Genomic DNA, 20,544 nt, shown 5'->3' on the forward strand with positions numbered 1-20,544 from the left:
AATTGAACAAAACATGTCAGAGGAATGAATAGTAGGATGGTAGGATAAAATAGTTCTACATTCTCATGAGATGTATGTGATTAGAAAGAATGTGCCTTTTCTGCAAGATGATCAGCCACAGCCAACCTGCTCCCAAACACCATGGACCACAACCTTGTGTCCAGATCTCTTGCAATTCTGGCCCCCTTACTTCTCTGATGTCTACACTAGCCACTCTCCTCACACTCGGTGGGTCTCAGCCACACCATCCTTCCTCAGTTCCCATAACACATGTTCTCTTTCGGGCTAAGATTCTTCTAACTTGAATGCATGCGGTCTTCATGATTTGAAAAAAAGAATCCTCAAAGTGAATCTGAGGCATCCATGCAATTAGACATATAGGATATAAAGTAGAAGATAACAGGAAATACTTTGATAGGAAACTATTGCTTGATGTTTTTTTTTAATTTGAATTTTTAAAGTAATTTTCACTTTTCAAGCCGTTTTTCCAATTAAATTAAAAACAGGTAATAAAGGAAAACTTATGCAAGACGTCTCATTTCTGTATCCAATTTTTGACCTTTTCTTGAGCCAACAGCTGTTTTTCTCTTAAATATAACACATTAAAAAGCTAGGAACAACAATTTTATAATTCTGACAATGTCATCTTTTTTCTTTGCTACAAAGAACAAGTGGTTATAAGTTGGAAATCAATTTTTTCAAACTTACTATAGTAAAGGTCCAGGAATTTGCATTATGCTTTTATGCTCTGAGAGTTGCAAAAGAGCAGCTGTGCTGTTCAAGAATCCCCTTCTCGCAAGGGAAGATTGCTGACAATGACATAAACATACACTCTTAACTTTTTATATTTCCCTAAATCCTAAAAATTAGTGCTCTCCTTTGCATTTTTATATGACTATGTTAGAAAGCAGTTACTTTTAAAGGAAGAAGTCATAAAATCTCAATAGGTGAAAGGGATATAAAGGTCACTCAGTTTAACGTTCTATCAATTTCCAGGGAATAGTTTCTATAATATTCCTGACAGGATGCTTCTTAACTTTGCATGGACACTCTCTGTCATGACGAATTTACTATTGTCCAAAGCAGCGAACAGCACTTTTAGGTACATGAAACAAATCTTACCGTTTTCTACCCATGCTTACTAGTCCCTTTTCTGTGCAGGGTAGCTACAAATATATTAATTTTTTTAAATTGGAATTTTAAAATTTAGAACTTTAAATATCATAAATAATTTTTATATGCTAGGCTCACATTTCTCAAAAGACAATCCAAACTGAAAGCATTTTTTATTGCATACCTTTTCATTTGTTCAGATCCAACTAATTTAAAATATAACCTCAGTGGAAATGCATCTTTATTAATATAAGAACAAAGGACTTAACAAATTAACTAGTTTCAGAAATAAATTACATCAGATATTCAACCAGTCAATACTAAAAATGTATAACATGCCAGGCATTGAGGTTACACAGGTAAACAAGATGGACAGAATTCCTTCTTCCTCCTTTTTTTCATGTTAAACACACTTAAGGAAACAAACCTGTAAAGAAGTATGTTTGATTATAATTGTCAATGAATTTGATCATCTGAAATAGTCTTGGTAAGATAGTAATTAGTTTTTATGAATGGGAGGGGAAAAATGAATTGGTTCAAACCAGTGAAACTGAAGGTGTAGATAGAGCTTGTAAGTATCATCTCAGGAGACTTTGTATGTTCACGTGCCATGCTCTTGGTCTCAAAATGGTGCAGCAAGGGAGGTGAGAGTGAAGGGACCTATTAGAACACACCTGTGGCTTGGAAGGAGTTCTTGTGCTTAGTAAATTAACAGACATTAATTTATCTAGATCAGCATGCTGATGTCTAGCTTAGGGCAGTGTCCCGGTAGCCTGGTGCATGGTATCTTATCAGAGCAGAGTGGTCACCAAGAACTATGGAAGTTCCTGGTACGAGGATGGAGTGACACTGATGGAGTCAGGAGAGGGGTGGGTCTGATAGAGAAAGAATGATTTAGAAATCTAGATAAAGTTCTTGTGGTGGAAAGTGAGGCAATATCATGGCTAGGGTCGCATGATGATGAAATTCAGGAGAAGCTAAATTGGAACAAGTGCAGAAGACAATTTGGGACAATAGCCAAGGACTGATGGTAGCTGATCAATGGGTAAGGCATGGCACCTGCTCCTTCTGAAGTAAATCTCTTGGACAATAATTTTTTTTTTGTTTGAAGAATCTTTAAGTAGGCCTTGATTTTTTACCTCATGAAATGCATGTGTCAATTTCAAAGTGATACTTTCATGGTTAAACATTTCTCACAAGGAGAGTATAGACCTTGTTTGTATGGTGGCATTGGGAAAAGGTTTGGAGTGAAATTTACAGGAATTTACCTTGGTGGGCTACTTAAAGTTAAGGTTGGTTTTAAAGGTCTGTTATACTCATGGTTGGAGCTCTCTGGTCCCATATGGGGAGAATCTGGAATCTCAGTTCTAAGATATCTTTGCTTCAAAAATGAATAATCATAAATGTGACAGTGGAAGTTGTCAATTTAGGGGAATCTTGGCTGCCTAGGATGACCATTGGGTGGATTTCCAGGGAATAAGTCAAACCTTGCTTAAAAATGAGTGAAATAGAAAATCTCTAAGTTTTCTTTCTACTCTGAGATAAAATAACGGTAGAATTATTTTCTTTTTTGGAGTGTATGTTACTTGTATATATCTGAACACACCTATCAAATACCTTTTTAAAATTCTGATAAATATCTTACATTTTACTCCTTGGATGTTTAAAGAACATAGGCTCTAGAGCAAGACTACTTGGGTTCAAACCCGGCTCCTCTCCTTACTAGCCCAGTTAGTTATCTTGGCAAGTTAATTAACTCATTTTTACCTCTGTCTACTCAAGTGTAAAATGAGGATGACAGTAGTAACAATCTAACAACTATTGTGAGGATTAAATGAGTTAGTGCCTGCAAAGTGCTTAGAACAGTGTTTTGCACGCATAGGAAGCACTCAATATGTGCTAGTTATTTTGATGATACTGGTGATGATCGTCATCATACCAATGCTTCTGACTTTTTGAAAGAAGAATGAGTTAATAGAATCTTTCCTGACTGACATTACTTTTATGTTAAAAACTTTTTATTATAGAAAATCTCAAACGTGCATAAAATTAGAAAAGGATAATGAACCCCCCATATACCTACCCATCATTCAGCTTTAACGGTGATCATCTCAAGCCCAGTCTAGCTTCATAATTTCTCCCACCCAACTCCTCCTTTCCCCCAGAGTTCTGAAGCCAGTCCCAAACATATTTTATTTAATCGGTTGATGTTTATTTATTTCCAGTGTGTATCTCTTAAGGATAGGGACTCTTTTCACTAAATCATAAGCATATCATCATTATCATTCCTAAAATCCCTTAATATTTATTAAATATCTTGCCAGCTTTCACATTTCACAAATTGTCATATGTGTACATGTGTTTGTGGGTATGCATATCCTTGGAGTCAAAATGTTCTTTTTCCCTGTATTTCCTCTAAATAAAATCCCTTTTTTGTGGGGGAAAAAAGTCTTTATTGATAAATAAATAAAGTGATAGTTTTTAGGGTCAGTCACTTTCGAACTTGTTTTGTCTGAAAAATGAAGTATGTGTACCAAAGAATTTCCAAAGATATCTCACACTTTCGTAACTTCATGGTAATTTTAGTCCATGTGCAAATCAGGGTTTAAGGAATCCACAATGCCAGAACTATTTTAATATTTCAGGGGAATAATTTGAGAATTGTTCTGTTGTATTCACTTAGCAATAAGATTCATTTTGGGTTAGGAGACTCATAAATGAAATAGAACTGGGCAGAAGTGACAAGAGAGCAGAATATCAAGCCGTGGCACACTATGAGGGTGCCCATTGCTTCTCATCATTTTCTCTTTACTTCTCAAGGAATATTAATTTTGAAAAGGCCTTGGATTTATGTGACAAATTCTCTCCCCACCCCCTGAAAATTCTCAAAGCACATTTCAGAAACTCATTTTTGGCAGATGAAATTTTAAGTAAATTGGCCAAGGTCACAGCACAATAAGGGCAGAGTTATCAAGGCAATGCAGTTTCCTGCTTTTTCCACCATCCATGAAATTAGAGTAACTCCACCCCTTAAAATGAAAGGCTCTACTTTTTTTCCTTTCTGAAATTATAAACCATGATTTGGAAATGTTTTTTACCATTAACTCAGACTCTCAAAAGTGGTCTTTTAAGGCTATGAAATGTTTGTGGGTGATTATTTCAGCTACTACAACTGCATATATTACAACCTACACAATTTGCTTTAAAAGAAGAGTGCATTTTTTGTTTGAGCTGAACCATCAGATTTTCTTTTCATGAGGTACGGCATGATGAAGAAGCTATCTGTAGGAACAAAACTAGTTCACTTTCTATGGGCAAGCACAAGCTGTAAAGTAGATTATTAAAGTACACAGAAATAGAAAGTTAGATCAGAAGTGATATTTTACTGTGAGGTCTTCTTTCGGCCTTATAAAATGAGAAAGAACTAACCTTGTTCTATTTCTGAGTCCTGAAAAAAGCCTCCTAGCAGGCATATCACCTTTAATTAGGTTTCTGCTTTTGGGAAGCATTCTACCAGCCCCCTTTCATTTATTTTTAATGATGTTATCACTAACAGGCAAACAGTCCCTTAATAAAACAAAAACAGTTTCTATATAAAGCCTGGTGTACATGTCCTGAGTCAGTCATCTAAAAACAAATGTTATGATTGTTTCCGTTGTGCTCTTAGAACCCTTAATGGCCCTACTGTGCAGATATGCAAAACATCAACCTAGGAAATATAACCGTGTCTGTTATGCAGCTTTCAGTAAATGCTTTCCCATATTCACTTGCAGTATCAGCAGTGAGGTTAAACCTACAGGGTCATGGAAAAGACAGAAAGGTCAATTAAGTGGATTTTTTCGGCATAAGCTACACTAGCTCCTTCATAAACACTTACAGCTTAAGACTTTAAGAGACAAGCAGGGGTGAAAGCCACCCAAAATGTTTAAAAGTTAAATCTGTGCGTGTGTGTGTGTGTGTGTGTGTGTGTGTGTGTTTAATGTGTGGCACCATTGTATTTTGCCAAGAAATTCCAGTTTGTGGGAGGAAAAAAAATCTATGCACAGATACCTGAGTATTTTAGTTTCATCTTCCCAATTGCCAAAGGACAATTTTGCCGTCAAGTCCAAGTTTGGAAATTAAAATTAATGTATAGCTTGATTTAGTGTTTCCTCCATACATAGATTTTGAAACACAAATGCAGAATAGACAGAAATTAAAGACTCTCTTTTGAGAATAATGGTAGAAAATATACACTTTCCCCTTAAATATACAAAGTTTCTTTAGGACACTTAGTATCCCTGTTTTCCTTGAACTGTTATCCCTGTGCGGTTTCCTCATACAACCCTTTCACCTTCCCTGTTTAAATATTTCCCAGTATTCAATGCCCATTTCTAATGCACCTTGCCCTGAAAATTTTATTTTTCTTCACTCTGCTGTCAACTTGCATCATCTAAATATAATCTCTTCTTTTTCAAAATAACCACTGGGTGTCATTTGAATCAATTTTTGGCACATAACCTTATTGGGATTATAATTGCATGTATTTTTTTTTTTTCTTCTTCCTAGAGCTTCCTCCTGACCCAAGGTAATGTCTATGAAATTGCCTTGTAATCAACAGAGTGGTTTCCCAGTAGAAAGTATTTTTAGTTTTACTCTCCTGGGTGTAGTAAGCAGAGTCTATATCCTTCTCATTTCAGCTTCTGCCTCATCTCATCTCATTCACATATTCTTTCAACAGATATCAATCAGTTCTTACCATATGTTAGGGAGCTGAGATATATGTTCTTTTTCTTCCCTTAAGTAGTGGTCCCAAACTTTTGTCAGCTTCTCAACAGTAAACAAACCATGATAGTTGCATATGTGTGTAATAAATACTTTATGCATTAAATCAGGCAGAACTGTGAGCTTGGTGTATTTCTTAGCACACCTCCATCATCCTGCCAAACATGCACTTAACAATGATCTCCTTTGAGTATTAAATCTTCTCCTTTGTTTACCCAAACTTGAAATCCAGAGTTCTAATACTGCTTCCAGTATATCCAAGCAATTAAGTGTTTTTATGCTTTTCAGTCTATTTCTCCAAAATCTTTACTATTTTCTTTTTGTGTAAGTCAATTTACCCATTTTCTTTAGGACCTGCTACCTGAAGAGAGATCAGTAAACTAGTTTATCCTCTTTGGCCCTTTCTCAAGTTATTTCTATCAAAGTCAATTTTAACTGTTCACTGAACTAACTCAGGTTTAGTTTATATACAGCAACTGTAATAATATACAGTAGTAATTTTATTATCAACATGATATTTCATCATCACAAGGCTCATTAGAGAGAAATAATATAGAAACCACAGGCTTATGGCTCATGGTACAATATTAGGATTCCCTCCATGGCACATTGAAGCCAAGTTTACAATAGGAAATTTCTAATAAATTTAGTTATTTCTTAATTATTGATACTTTATATTTATTAGCATTTTATATTTCACAAAGCACTTTCATATACATAATCTAATTGGATTTGAACTATAGTCCTTTCAGTCTGTGGTCATCGTTTTAATAAATAGACCAAATGAGTCTCATAGAACATAAGAGATGGATTCTTTGCTCAATTATTTGCTAATACTTGGTAGAACCAGGACTTAAACTCACACCTTCTGAATCTAGCCTGGGTTACTTTTCATTTTACTGTAACTGTATCACATTATGGTAACCATTTTATGTAAAAAAATGGGGTAATTTTAAATCCAGAATTTGGAAAGTGGGCTTAAAATTTAAAATATGAGATAGGACTTATTTTGCGATATTCTTGGATATTTTATAAGAATTAGAATAGATACATGAAAGCTTGTGACCAGTTTTTGATTTATGATTACATTGTGGCATCAGAATGATTAGTTCCTATTGTCAAATTAAATCCAGAGTGCCTCGAGTAGGAGCGAACCATGATTGAGGTGTGACTGATCTCAATTTAAATTACTGTTTTATGTTTGAATATAAGTTTCAAAAATTTTTTAAACACCAATACTTAATTTTTTAAATTATTCATGCCTCTACTCCAGTTGAACAATGTGGCTGATGAGTTTCCAAAAACACCAGTAAACTTAACTTTATATACAATTGTGATGGGAATTTATCAAAATGACCAAGAAAAATTGTTATTTCTATAAATAACTATTCACTTCTCTATAGACAGTACCATATTCTCCAGAATTTTTGTCAACATTAGTTTTTACTTCACCAGTATAGAAATATAACATTTTCGTGAAAACTTTCAGATCCCTTGTAAACATTAAATATGGTAATTTTTCCATTTTAATACTGCTTCTATCTACTTCACATTAATATGAATAAATGTGAATTCTTTTGGAATGTATGGTTTTCTAAAAGTGAGTATTTTTCTACTTGGACCTTATGATATAATAAAAGATATCAGAGACAAAGACACACACATGCACACACACACACAAACTTGAAAGCGAATATATAATTCAAACCCAAAGGGATTAGTTATGAAAATAACAACTGAGTTAGATTTTATTAACAGGAAAGAAAACATTTTAAAAGTAGAGGCTCATTACTTTTTCAAACAACATTGTTCCTTAGGATATCCTGCTAAATTGTTATGTGTGATAAGATTGGATGGAAAAAAGCCTGTCTTACAGTGGCATCGATCTTAGTGATAGTCATTTATTGATAAGTGACTTAAAAAATGAGTAGAATCATGAGATGAAATGATGAGAAGAATGAAATATCATTTTTTCATACTTTTTATTGATTTTGGAGTTTTAAAATATTTTCTTCTCTTTTTTACTTTCTCTTTATATTGTCCTTTATGTTCTAATTGATGTTAATTGATTATGTGTTGTTATAATTGTCATAATTATATTTGTTTTAATTATTAAGATGTTAATCAGTAGCTTTTTCTGGTCAAAAGATGAAATCATTTGTTAGTTTATAATATGTGCTGTTCTGTTTTCCTTTAGAAAATCACTGTAGTTCCCTAGAACTAAATTAAAATACAAGAATACTTTAAAGTTAATAACCACTCTTTCTTAGGACTTTGAAAACAACAAGAACTCTTTAGAGAACTGGCATAACTACTGACCCCTACAGATGTGGAGTACTTAAAAAGATTATGCCCTCATTAATGCAGCTTTCAAAAGTGCTTACTTTATCCCTAGGAAGATGTACCCATCATTGCATCAGTCCTCAGTGTTGTGAGTGACTGTCTTATAAATTTTTCAGATTTTATCAGAATTTATCAAATTGTCTAATTTGATAAAATGAAGCAAGATAATTTGACTCCTTATAGAGTTTGTAAGCCTAAGTATAATCAATAGCTTTCTCTGAAATTTCACGTTTGTGTGACTCATTCTTTTTCAGATGTTATCTAGATATCCATAACTCTTTGGAATTTGTAATTAAGATATTGAAATTCAGACTCCAAATTGATGCATTATCACCCTCCAATCAATATAAGTGAAATTTCCACTTAACTAATTTTTATGATTTCTTATAAGGAGTAATAGAGAATGTGTAATTTTAGATTTGAGTGATACTAGAGTTTGTCTCATTCAACCTGCTAGTTTTTTTAAATTGAGGACATTGAAGCCTGAAGAAGCTGTCCCATGTCCAAAGTAGCTGTTACTAACTGAATACTGAATTATTTTCATTATACATCCCAATGTATTCAGAAAATAGTGTGCACAGTTTTAGTTATCTATAGCTGTGGAACAAATTGCACCAAAACTTAGTGGCTTAAACCATCATACATTTAAAATCTCATGATTTCTGTGAATCAAGAATCTGGGTACAACTTAACTGGATGCCTCTGGTTTAAGGTCTCAAGAGTTTGCAGTTATGCCGTCAGCGGGGCTGCAGCCTCATCTAAAGGATCGACTGGGCAAGGAGAATCTACTTTCAAGCCAACTCATGTGGTTTTTGGCAGCCCTCTGTCTCTTGTCCTGTGTCCCTGAGCAGGGCTGTCTCATGACATTACAGCTGGTTCCTCCATGGCAGAAAATATAAGGAAAGGGAGAGAGAGAGATGGAAACAGACTTTTTACAACTGAATCCTGGAGGTGACATCCCATCACATTTGCTTTATTCTGTTTGTTAGGTCTAACTCAGACTAAGGGGAAGGTTCTATATGGAATGTGAATAACAGCAGGGAGGAATCATCAGAGGCCATCCTGTAGGCTACTATATACCTGCCACCTGCTCAGAGAAAATACTTCCCAAGTACTTGTCAAGTAAATTAAAATACTTATTTATTAATTAAATCTTTATAGTAAAACATCTCAGGTAATGGAATTGGAATATGGACCCTTGGTTGAACAATAGTATTCTATGTATGTTATTCTTTCTGATTTTTTACCGTGATTATGAAAAAGTATGCCCTTGTACTTATGAAATATGCAGTGAAGTCTTAAAGATTAAAGAGGGAAGATGGTTCAGACATACATACACATGCACAGAGCAAGAGACGGAGAGAGACAGAGAAATAATTAAAGACCAAATATGGCAAAATGTAAACAATTGTTGAATTTGAGGAAGGAGTTAAATTCGTTTCCAAGGGTTGGTTTAATAAATTACCACAATAAAACAATAGAAATTCATTTTAAATGACCACAATAAAACAATAGAAATTTATTTTCTCACAGTTCTGGAGACCAGGGGTCTAAAATCAAGGTATCAGCATGATGAGCTCCCTCCAAGTGGCTAAAAAGGAGAATCTGTTCTTTACCTCTTCTAGCTTCTGGTGGTTGTCAGCATTCCTTGACTATGGCCCCAAAATTCCAATCTTTGTCTCCATCTCCACTTTGCCTCCTCCTCTTGTCTGTGGCCCTCTTCTGTCTCTCTCAAATTTCCCTCTGCCTTTCTCTTATAAGGACACTTTGTCATTGGATTTAGGGCCTATCCTACATCAGGATGATCTCATCTCAAGATTCTTAACTTAATCACACCTGTAAAAACCCTCTTTCCAAATAAGCTAGAATTACTGGGATCCAGGGATTGGGCATGGACTTATATTGGGGGCCGGGGGGCTACCATTCAATATACTACAGAAGTATATACGGATTCTTTGTTCAATTCTTGCAACTTCTCCATAAGTTTAAAATTATTTAAAAGCATAGTATCAAAGAACAAAAAACAAAGATTACATTGTCAAATGCCATAATAATTCAAAGAGAATAGCATCTGACAAGCTAACTTTCTTTTAAAGATAAAACTTAAAAAAATGTACAGATATATCAAACTGCAATAGGTGTTTTGTGAATTTGTGCATCATCATTCATTGTTTGAAGTCAGTGGAGATTATGTGATGTCAAAACACTCTTCCACGTTGTCTGGCTTCTCAAACTTTTGCTTTAATCTTCTTAAAACATTTAGGATATCAAAGGTCACTTTTATTTCAAAAGGTATAACTGTGTTCCCAATTTTACTATCTTTGTAGGAAGACTGAGACTTTCTATGATGTTAATTGCCACAAGATGACAACATTTTTTCAGACAGTAGGGTCTTGAAGCCCAAAGGAATATTTTTGTTTTGTTTGATCTTTGATTAATTTATTTGTCTTCTTTTCAAATATGTTTATTGATCTTAAGAATCACTCTTTTTTCATTTCTTTATAGCTGTCATTTTGCCCTAAATTTGATTGAGTTAAAGTGGCTTTATGCAGTATCTCAACCATATAAAATGATAAATAAATGAATCTAATCACATAATACCATACTACATGATAGTCTGTTCACACTTACCTGAAGCCATAAGGACCAAGATGAGCATTCCACTGAAGCAACTGCAGAAAAAAAAAAAAATGACATTCACACACCCCACATATACCTACACATAAACAAGGAACAATTTTAATCCTACATTGGGAAAAAATTGAAGTAGCTAACAGAATAATGATGGAAGACAAAATGTTTTACTAACTATAAGAATTAGCTACTTTACCATTGGAATCTGTCACTAGGGTCTAGAAGAGCTCTTAAGACTTGCAAATTGTATTTTTTAACATCACTTCTCCAGTTTCTAGTACATTGTTTAAGTAGATATTGGTAATATTAAGTAAATACATATATAAATCTATATATCATGAGTGATTAATGGATTAACTCACACAATAGCCAAACGTAGTCGAGCATAAATGTATTGAAGTTAAGTCAGATAGTCATGGGAATTATGGAACTTATAATCAAATGTGTGTGTGTGTGTATACATACATTTGATGCTTTTTGCTTGGACAACCTTTAAGAATTGTGGAGTCATAGACTCTAATGCTGAAAGCAAACTCAGGTGGTCGTCTGGTTCTATGCCTTTCTTCAAGAGACAAGCAATTATTATCCCCATGATCTATTAAGCCACATTTTCTTTAGCATGTGACAGCTAAGGTGATGCTGATCAAAAAATATAGCTCTTTATTCTTAAACAATTTCACATGCACATAGATGTTTAACAAGCACCTTTGCAGAGCTATTATGAGAAAGCGCTAGCAGCCTTGGTCTGGAGGAGTAATTTATGACAGCTAGGTAAATGGTATCCAAGATCACCTTGATCATATTAGCCACATAGTAGCCCTACCCCTGCACTGCGGGCTTTCTTTAACCCTGGATACAAGAGTGATTAAAAAAAAAAAAAAGAACACAATGAGTCCTACGCAGGCTGCTAGCTCTGTTTCTTCTTCTAGTACCTGCTGCCTCAGATCATCTGTCAGTAAGTTAACAGAGGAGGGAGTGGAAGGAGAAACTGCTAAGGAATGAGTGAGTGTGTATGAGAGCAGTGTAGTTAACAGAAGGCCTTGTGTCCGTCACTCTCCTCCCCAACCTTTCTTCCCTTTTGGTTCATTAACGAGAAATGTGGAAAGGTGAGGGAGACAAATTTAACTTGTCCTGACATTAGTCAGAGACAGAGAAGTGCGGCGACTTCCAGAATATTTCTGCCCCAGAGAGAGGTAATTGGAAAAGGTGTTGTGTGGTTAGGTGTTGTAATGAAAAATAAAGAAATGATTCAGGAGAACAGTGGAATCAAATTATAAGCATAAAGACAAGTGTGCTGAAGTTTTTAGCCACTTGCAAAATTAAGAGATATTATCAGGACTGTGCAAATATATTGCTCTGATTAATTTTCCTGGGGTGAAATATGAAAATATTTACAAAATTGAGAATCCTGCCCTGAATAAAATTTTCTCTGTGATATAATAGACTAAAATAAACCATAACAAGTATCTATCTATTTAAAAATGTTTAAATAATAAAGAACTGAATAAGAAGATTTTACCATGAGAGTAAAAAGAATTTGTATCTGGGCATTACTCTAAGTTGCTTACAATGTTGGAGAATGTTCAATAAACAAAGTAAAGGTTAATTTACCTTAGAGGGTTTTATATTTGATTTTTGAAATGTTGTTTTGAGAGTTGTATATTATTACCCTTTCTTTAGACCCCTTTTTCATGTTTAAAAAACTAGTTTTTCAATATGAGGTGAGAGGTATTCAGGGCCAAAAGAATTAGATCTTTAGTTTTCATGATATTGAACAATTCAATTATAATTGAGAAAGAATATATTTGATTCCAGTTTTTATTTTAGTCGTGGAATTAAAGGTTTTAATTGTATATTCACTGGTAGATTCCTTAAGAATATATTTGAACAAATCATTGATATATAGGAAGGGTTAATTGAGAAAGAGACACTAATATACATAGCATTTCTCCTATATGAAGCTCTAGAAATACCCTATTGTCAATCCAAACAGAACAAACTAAAATGAGATAATTGGGAAGGTACCCATAAAGTCAGCCTGAATATATTATCACAACTATATATGAGATAATATTTGTTTTAAAAAGATTCTATGGCACTGTAAACTCAGTCTCATTAGAGACTGCATTTAAGAGGCTTATAAAGTTACTCATTAATGTTATCTTGTTGTATCTCCACAGCTTTTTCATTAAAGAAAATTCAGCAGAAAGCCTTTTCTCCTGATAGCAGGAACCAATTTGCAATAAATGTTCTGGAAACCACTAGGGAAGCCATTACGGAGGTCTAATAAAAACAGACAAGCGTAACTTGTTCTATATTTTTGTTTCAATCACATACAGATGAGACCCCGCTTTCCACACCAACTGCGAGAGACAGCCTTGACAAACTTTCTCTAACTGGGCATGGGCAACCACTACCTCCAGGATTCCCATCTCCTTTTCTGTTTCCTGATGGATTGTCTTCCATAGAGACCCTTCTGACTAACATACAGGTAGGACTTTTTCACAGTCTGGGAGAAAGGAACGTAGAAGTCTCAGTTGTCTATTTTTCCCAAATTGATACTCTTCCAGCTTAATCCATTCTTGAGATTGAACCATGGTATTGAAATTTTTCTAGCAATTTAAGATTTTAAACTTACTACACAAATCAAATTGGTTAGAAATACTCAGATATGTATACTACACCTTAATGAAAACTTAGATGCAAATGACCTAGGCCTTTTAAAAATTATTCTGCCTAAATGCCTTCCTTATTGCCAATTAATGGGAGGAATCTAACTGTTTAAGTTTGTCTGATGTTCTAAATGACAGTATACCAGTGCTAATAAATATTTAGCTATTTTTAAACTGCTGGCCTTTCGGTGAGGAAATGATGTTTAGTCATTCAAATATGTCTAAAGTAAAAGAATCCAAAAAAATCCCTTCTTTCATAAATAAGTTTATTTCAGTTAATAGGGTTTCTTCAAAGAATAGACTTCAAAAAGCCATACAAAACTTTCCACGGATTTCCTATGTAGTCTTCAGGATGTATATTTTACGTACAGTACATTATGAATCAAAAATACTTACAGTTAGCAATAACATAGAGCATGGAGCCAAAATAATAGGAGTGTTTGGGATAAAAGAAAGCATAATTTTCTTGCCCACACATGAAGTGGTCATGTGGACCCCAGATGGAGATTTTTGCCATCTACTTCAACACACTTGGAATAGCTAGTATTAAGCATACACTTACAGATACTGTGCTGGTAATTTTTTTTTTTTTTTAATCTTTGCTCAAGCACTCGATCCTTAGTGATATTTTTCTGTACACATTTCCTACCATATTAAACTTTCTCCCAGTAGAAATGTAATTAATTTTATTTACCCCTCCAAGGACATAACAGAAGGCCTTTAATGTAACATATCTTCTCATCTATTAATATGGCATTTTTAATACTAACGTAATTAGAGTCTCCAGAACTGTATTCAACTTTAAGGTTTTATATCTCAGTAATTGAAATAAATCATCAGTCTAGCCTAAATGTAATCAAGGCTAAATAATTGATTATATTTTAGAATAAACATAAAACTTATTTTTTTCAAACTTTGGCCCATATTATTGTTTTCCAAGGTAGAGTTTTTAATGAATTTCTCCTTTGTTAAATTAAATGCTTGCAGAAAATATCCCTCAACATTTTAAAATGGACACTCTGAGAAGTAAGGGAACAATTTATTTTCTTATGTATATAACTCCATATGAAGCTAAGCATTTAACTTCAATTTCTCCATTTAGGTGTCTGTATCTTCACTAACTAAAACCTCTTTAACCAGGAAAGTGGTAATTTAATTTCAATTTCAGCAGAGAAAACATTTATGTGTAAACATTCACCAGTGTAGACCAGCTTGCTCATCTGAAGAGTGGGTTTACACAGGGACCTTTGCATTGTGTGTGAAAACCACATCACTAAGTCAAATTCTGTCAGTTTGGGAGTGTTTTTTCACCCACCCCTGGCCAGTAATACCCAGCCTGGAAATATCTGCATCACCTCAAATTGGAATTATTTCTTTAAAGAAAAAAAAAAAAAAACTTCAGTTTTAAAACGTACAAATTTTAGACAAATAATTTATTTTATTGAAAGTATCTCTAGATTTAATATACTCTCTAACGTTCCAACCAGCCTTGAGAGGGTATATTTTAGGAAGAGTTGATGATAGGATGATCATCAAGGCAAACTAAGTTATTTATTTCTAGTCCCAAATCATAGGAAACTGTGTCTGATAAAGTTAGAACACCTACAATAAGAATACTTCATTTAAAATAAATTATTCTTGTTCACTTCAGTCTTACATATATATAAGTATGTATTTAGATGTAGATATTATATATTTATATGTATGGATTTAATACCTATATACATGTATATGTGCATGCACATATGTGTACATAAGGTAAAATAAAGATGAAAAATCTTATTGAGTTCCATGCACAGTAATATAAACACACAATACATACATACATACATATATACATGTATATATATATATATATATATACACACACATTAGGCACACATACTGGATTTATGTTCAGTAATGGCTTCACGTTATTTTGCAAAAGGTCATGGATGCTAGCTCTTTTATTATTGCCACATATATTGAGTTATAGTAATATCCTAGGAATGGTATAGAATGTTTAAACAGTCATGACCCTGGCTTATGGGGCATACAGTATAAATGTGTTTGCTGCCCAAATTCTAATTTGGGTAATTACATTCTGTCTACCTCAATTTCCTCTGCAATTTCAATTATATATAATGGAGTTCTCTGTTTTCTGTTTCAAATGGTAACACTCTTTTGGCGTGGTAAGTTTAAAGCTCCATATTTCCTTTGAGGGTATTTTATCACAATGACAATGAAAAAGAATTGAGTTAAAAATGCTTATATTTTTTACATCATACAATTTCATGTTTGAAACTAAAGGTTTATTATGTATATTTGCTATTGTAATTAAACCCAAGACATTGGGTTATATTTAAATTTAGTGCACATAGACTCTATTTTTCCTTAAAAACTAATGACCAAACACCTCTTCAGAATAATTTAAGGAGTTATTGTTCTAATATTCAATAAGTTAATTTCATGATATTCTATAATTTTATAATTTTCAATTTTAAAATTTATAATGATTACTACAAATGTCCTTTCCATGACATGTTATCAGAATTGAATTTTCATAAATGTTATTTTTTAGTGCTTTAAAAGAGGCCCTGTGGAAAAATACTGTAGATTATTATTTTAAAATATATATGTACTATATATAGTATAGAAAATATATATTTTATATATATCAATAGTATAGAAAAATATATGTAGTATAGAAAATATATATATATATATATATATATATATTATATATGTTTAGGCACCAGGTTTTTGCTACTTCCTAGAACTATACTGTTCTTTCTTAAAATTTGAGTGTTTCAGAAATTAAAAGTAATAAAGGATAAAGATATCTTCAGTAAAAGACAGCAATTTCACTTTAGTGAGAGATATGGATTCATTCTAGATTTTGCTTTTTAGGATTTTTAAAAATGTATTTTATATGGAATTTTATTTTATTTTTTTCAATGTGGGTAGTCTTTCATTATGGCTTCCTTAATCAAACACATCTATGGAGAACTCCCTGTGAGATTATAGGTGAGGAAAGTAGAATTTTAGTGTCAATTTACTGGATGTGACACCTTCGATCATTGACTACCATTTGAACAAACTGAAAGGAGAATTTTACCTACTTACTCAATCTGAGCTTTCATGCTGTAAAGCATAACTGGGATCTATTTGTACGTAGGACCAGGAACAAATGATTTACACTGTTTATCCTATTTACAAGAATTATTTTAAATGACTTACAAATATTAAAATAAGAATAGGTAAATAAGTAAAAAGTAGAAAGGTAAAATAAGGTAGAAAATATAAAGTTTAGTTAGGGGTGAAGTTAGCACTAAAGATATATGCCATAAGGGGAGATAGGATAGGAGTTTGGGTCAGTATGGTTTGTCTATGTGGTGGTATTAAACAAACAAGGAAGACCTAAAAGGGATGTTAAAACCGCAATGAATGGCAGTCCCAGATTGGTTCACTATGGTCTAATAAATAAACATAATCCAACTGTGGTATTTAAGAAGTATTCGTTACTTCTATATTTAAGGGAAGACAGTGAAAAATAATTTGACCAAAATATTTTGATTATACATATTCCAGTCTTTACATTTCAATGTCATGACCAGTAATGTTATATTTTATACATTTCAAAGAAATTAGTCATTTTTCATTTGCATCATCAATACATATTTTTAATTATAACAGAGTCAGATAAGAGAATTAGAAGGAAACTTTTCAAAAAGGTAAGCAACAAAATAGGACACTGGCTTCAAAATATGGGTAGACTAGAATCAGATATATTGGTCTTACATTATATCTTTTTATCTTTAATCATAATAATATATTAATCTTCTCCCCTTTGTTCCCATTACCAACCTGTGAAAAGAGATCATATAAAAAAAACAGTAAAATATAGCTAGTATTTTAAACCCAGTTTACTATAATGAAGAGAGTAGCATTAGCCTCTTAAAAATCTGGACTCTATATTGTATTTACTAATTGATATTGTATACAACAACAATAATAATAACAAAAATAGTAAAAACTAATATTTACTGAGTAATCTTAATGAGTCCTTATACGGGAAAAATACTCCTGTATAAGTCTCCTCTACTCTACTCCAACACTACTTAACTTCTGACACTTCTGATCAAGAACTGTCTGGTAGTTTTTCCCACACCAAGCAATTCTGCAACCCCAGCTGGGTGCCCTACAATTTAACTCAATTCTGGCACTATCTACCTAGAGATAGCATCAGATCTCACAGGTTAAGAGTTCGGTCCCACAAGACTGCACTCCCTGCCCCCATTTCCATTGTCAATTGTAAGTCCAGGTTATAAGCTGTGCTTGTGACCAACCAGCTACAGATTGGAGGTTCCCACCACCCCCGCCACGAGTTCAATTAATTTGTTAGAGCAGCTCACAGAGCTTAGGAAGACGTTTTACTTACTAAATACCCAGTTTATTATGAAAGATGAGAAAACCAAGATCAAGAAGGAGCAGGTGACTTGTCTAGTATAACTCAAGAGCAGCCAGATAGAAGAGATGCATAGGGCAAGGTATGTGGGATGAGGCATAGAGCTTCTGTGCCCTCTGCACATGCCACCCAGCCAGTACCTCCACAGGCTGACCAATCCAGAAGCTCTTTGAACCTCACCCATCCTTTAGGGGCTTTCCAAAAGTCAACTTAGTAACAGAAACTCAGGTGTAGTTGCAAGGGGCTTATTATGAATAACAGACGACCCATTTCACCTCTGTGGTTCTTATCACTTAGGAAATTCTACCCATTGTAGGATCTCTAGACACCAATATCCAGTGTAGGATACCTAGAAGTGCTTTTGACGGAGAGTTCATTGTTAATCAACTTCGGAGAACAGTAACCATAGCATTAAACCAAGTATAGCTATATCTTTTGTCACAAGAGCTGCGAAAATGTGTTAGTTGATACTGTGCTATCATATTTTTTTTCTGTCTATAAAAGTTCCTGGTTTCAAGGCACACTATTCCTTCTCATCCTGGAAAGAAACAAAAGGAAAAAAAAAGAAAGTTAAATAAGCTGGGGAGTTCTGATCCAGGCTGAGTCAACTTACTATTTGGGGATCTTGGATAAGTCACCTGTTCCTTCTGGACCTTGGTTTTCTAATATTTAAAAGGTTTTAGTTAGAATAGGTGATGGCTAAAAAATCTCCTCCAACTAGGTTATTTATTCTCATTAGAAGCAGCAAATTATTGAGCACAAATCTTGGCACGTGAGTTTCAGTGACATTCATGGAACCTCACGTTTCATCTGATTCTGAAATAAATTTGTACAAAATACAAGTATGGATTAAGTAAGCTTTTCTTCCTCTAGGATCTAACTAGCAAATTAAGAAATGTTTCTTTCATATCAGTATATCTTAAAGTCCCCTTATACAAACAGATATTTGTACTTCCTAGGCTATAGAAATAGTTGAGATATTGCTAGATTAATCAGTGTCCTTAAAAATATATATATGTATATTATATATATAATAGACTCATTCTCTGAAAAATTATGGAAATAATTTAATTTACATGGTAGATCATTTCAGAAAACAAAAATGTTTGTGTATTATGCCAACCATTATGCCTGACTTATAGAAAAGAAATTTGAGGTCAAACAACCATTATCTTTAATAACTGCTGTGTCATAGAGTAAGCTGAAAATACATTTCTTCGCAACTGTCATGGTGCAACTTAAATATCATGAGAACTGAACTCCCCTTGGAAGCAAATTCACATTTTGAGCCCTGTGTATTTTACTGTCATCGTAGAATTTTGCTTGATACTGCACGACCACATGAGACCCAGCATTTAGTGTGACCTTTTGCATATGATCTACCTGGAAAATTTACAGAAGTTACACAAATCTGAAAGTACTATTATCGTTGATGGTTAAAATGGTGTCCCAGAGATTTGTAGATGTTGTGAACACTACTTGCTATTGCTTTTCCCAGCCCCCTGCTGCACTGAAATTTAATCGGTTTTCTGTATTTTTTGCAGCAGAGCTGTCACAGGCAATACCATATTTTTTGCATATGCATCAGTTTGACTCTAGTGCAGATTTTTGTTCACACTGGACTCCTGATGTGCACTGATTTGAAGTCTAAAAATGAAACTTAATTTTATACAGCTTATAAGTACTCCCTAGAGGGTATTGGATCCTAAAAGCTAATATTTTTCAGACATAATCAGCAGGAATAGGTAATATATTACCATTAGCGACATTAGCAGCAACAGTAACAAAAGGAAACAGTAAATATAAATGTTCTTAGCAACTTCATACTTTACAACAAATATTACTATAAAATTACACAAATTAGAGTTGCAGCTTAACATTATTCAACATGTTTATTCATAATGATTGTTTCATATTTAAAAAACGCCAAAATATTGTGTTTTGTCAGCCAAGGACAATAATAGTTTAATAGTAATTTATTTTAAACAGCTACTGATAATACAACCAATCAACACATTAAGTGGTGCCAACATTGGCATCTTGCTAAATAATCTCTAGACATTGCACAGAGAGTGCATCTTTCAAAGATAAGTCAACAAGAGCAATCGGAGCAGAAAATTAGAATTTGGTATCTTAGAATTAAAATACAGCAAAACTAAAGTTTTAATTGGGGTGATCTAAAAGGGCACTTGATGTAATGATCTCTTTTATTTGTTACTAATTGTTTGTTTCTGATGAAGAAGAAGCATACACAGGAATGTTACTGAATTAAGATGGCAGTTTTCTTAGCAGCTATGTTTTATTGCTAAAAACAAAGAGTAGGGAGGGATGAACTGCCACATAGAAATTCTCCGCTTTGTTTCATATCCCAAGAATTAATCCATAAAACTCAGGGTCAGTAACAACAAATATGAAATAATTTATATGAGCTTGAAAAGAGACTAAAAATGGCTTGTGACAATGCTACATCAGTGGGCTGAGATGAAGGTACATTCCTATTGCACTAACAAGTCAAGCTGGAGTTGAAATTCCTGTATCGAACTGCTTGTGGTGTCTCCTGCAAAGGGGTCA

General features: G+C 33.6%; 1 protein-coding gene across 1 annotated transcript in view; it reads left to right on the forward strand.

Annotated features, from left to right (window-relative positions):
* The window catches only part of DACH1 (dachshund family transcription factor 1), a 411,296-nt gene that overhangs the window by 344,898 nt on the left and 45,854 nt on the right, over window positions 1–20,544 (forward strand). Inside the window, exon 7 of the mRNA XM_007186196.2 lies at window positions 13,194–13,345. Coding sequence (XP_007186258.2) covers window positions 13,194–13,345 — 152 coding nt within the window. The remainder of the gene's footprint in view (window positions 1–13,193; window positions 13,346–20,544) is intronic.

Source organism: Balaenoptera acutorostrata, chromosome 18 (genome assembly GCF_949987535.1).
Source record: "Balaenoptera acutorostrata chromosome 18, mBalAcu1.1, whole genome shotgun sequence".
In the NCBI taxonomy this organism is placed as follows: Eukaryota; Metazoa; Chordata; class Mammalia; order Artiodactyla; family Balaenopteridae; genus Balaenoptera; species Balaenoptera acutorostrata.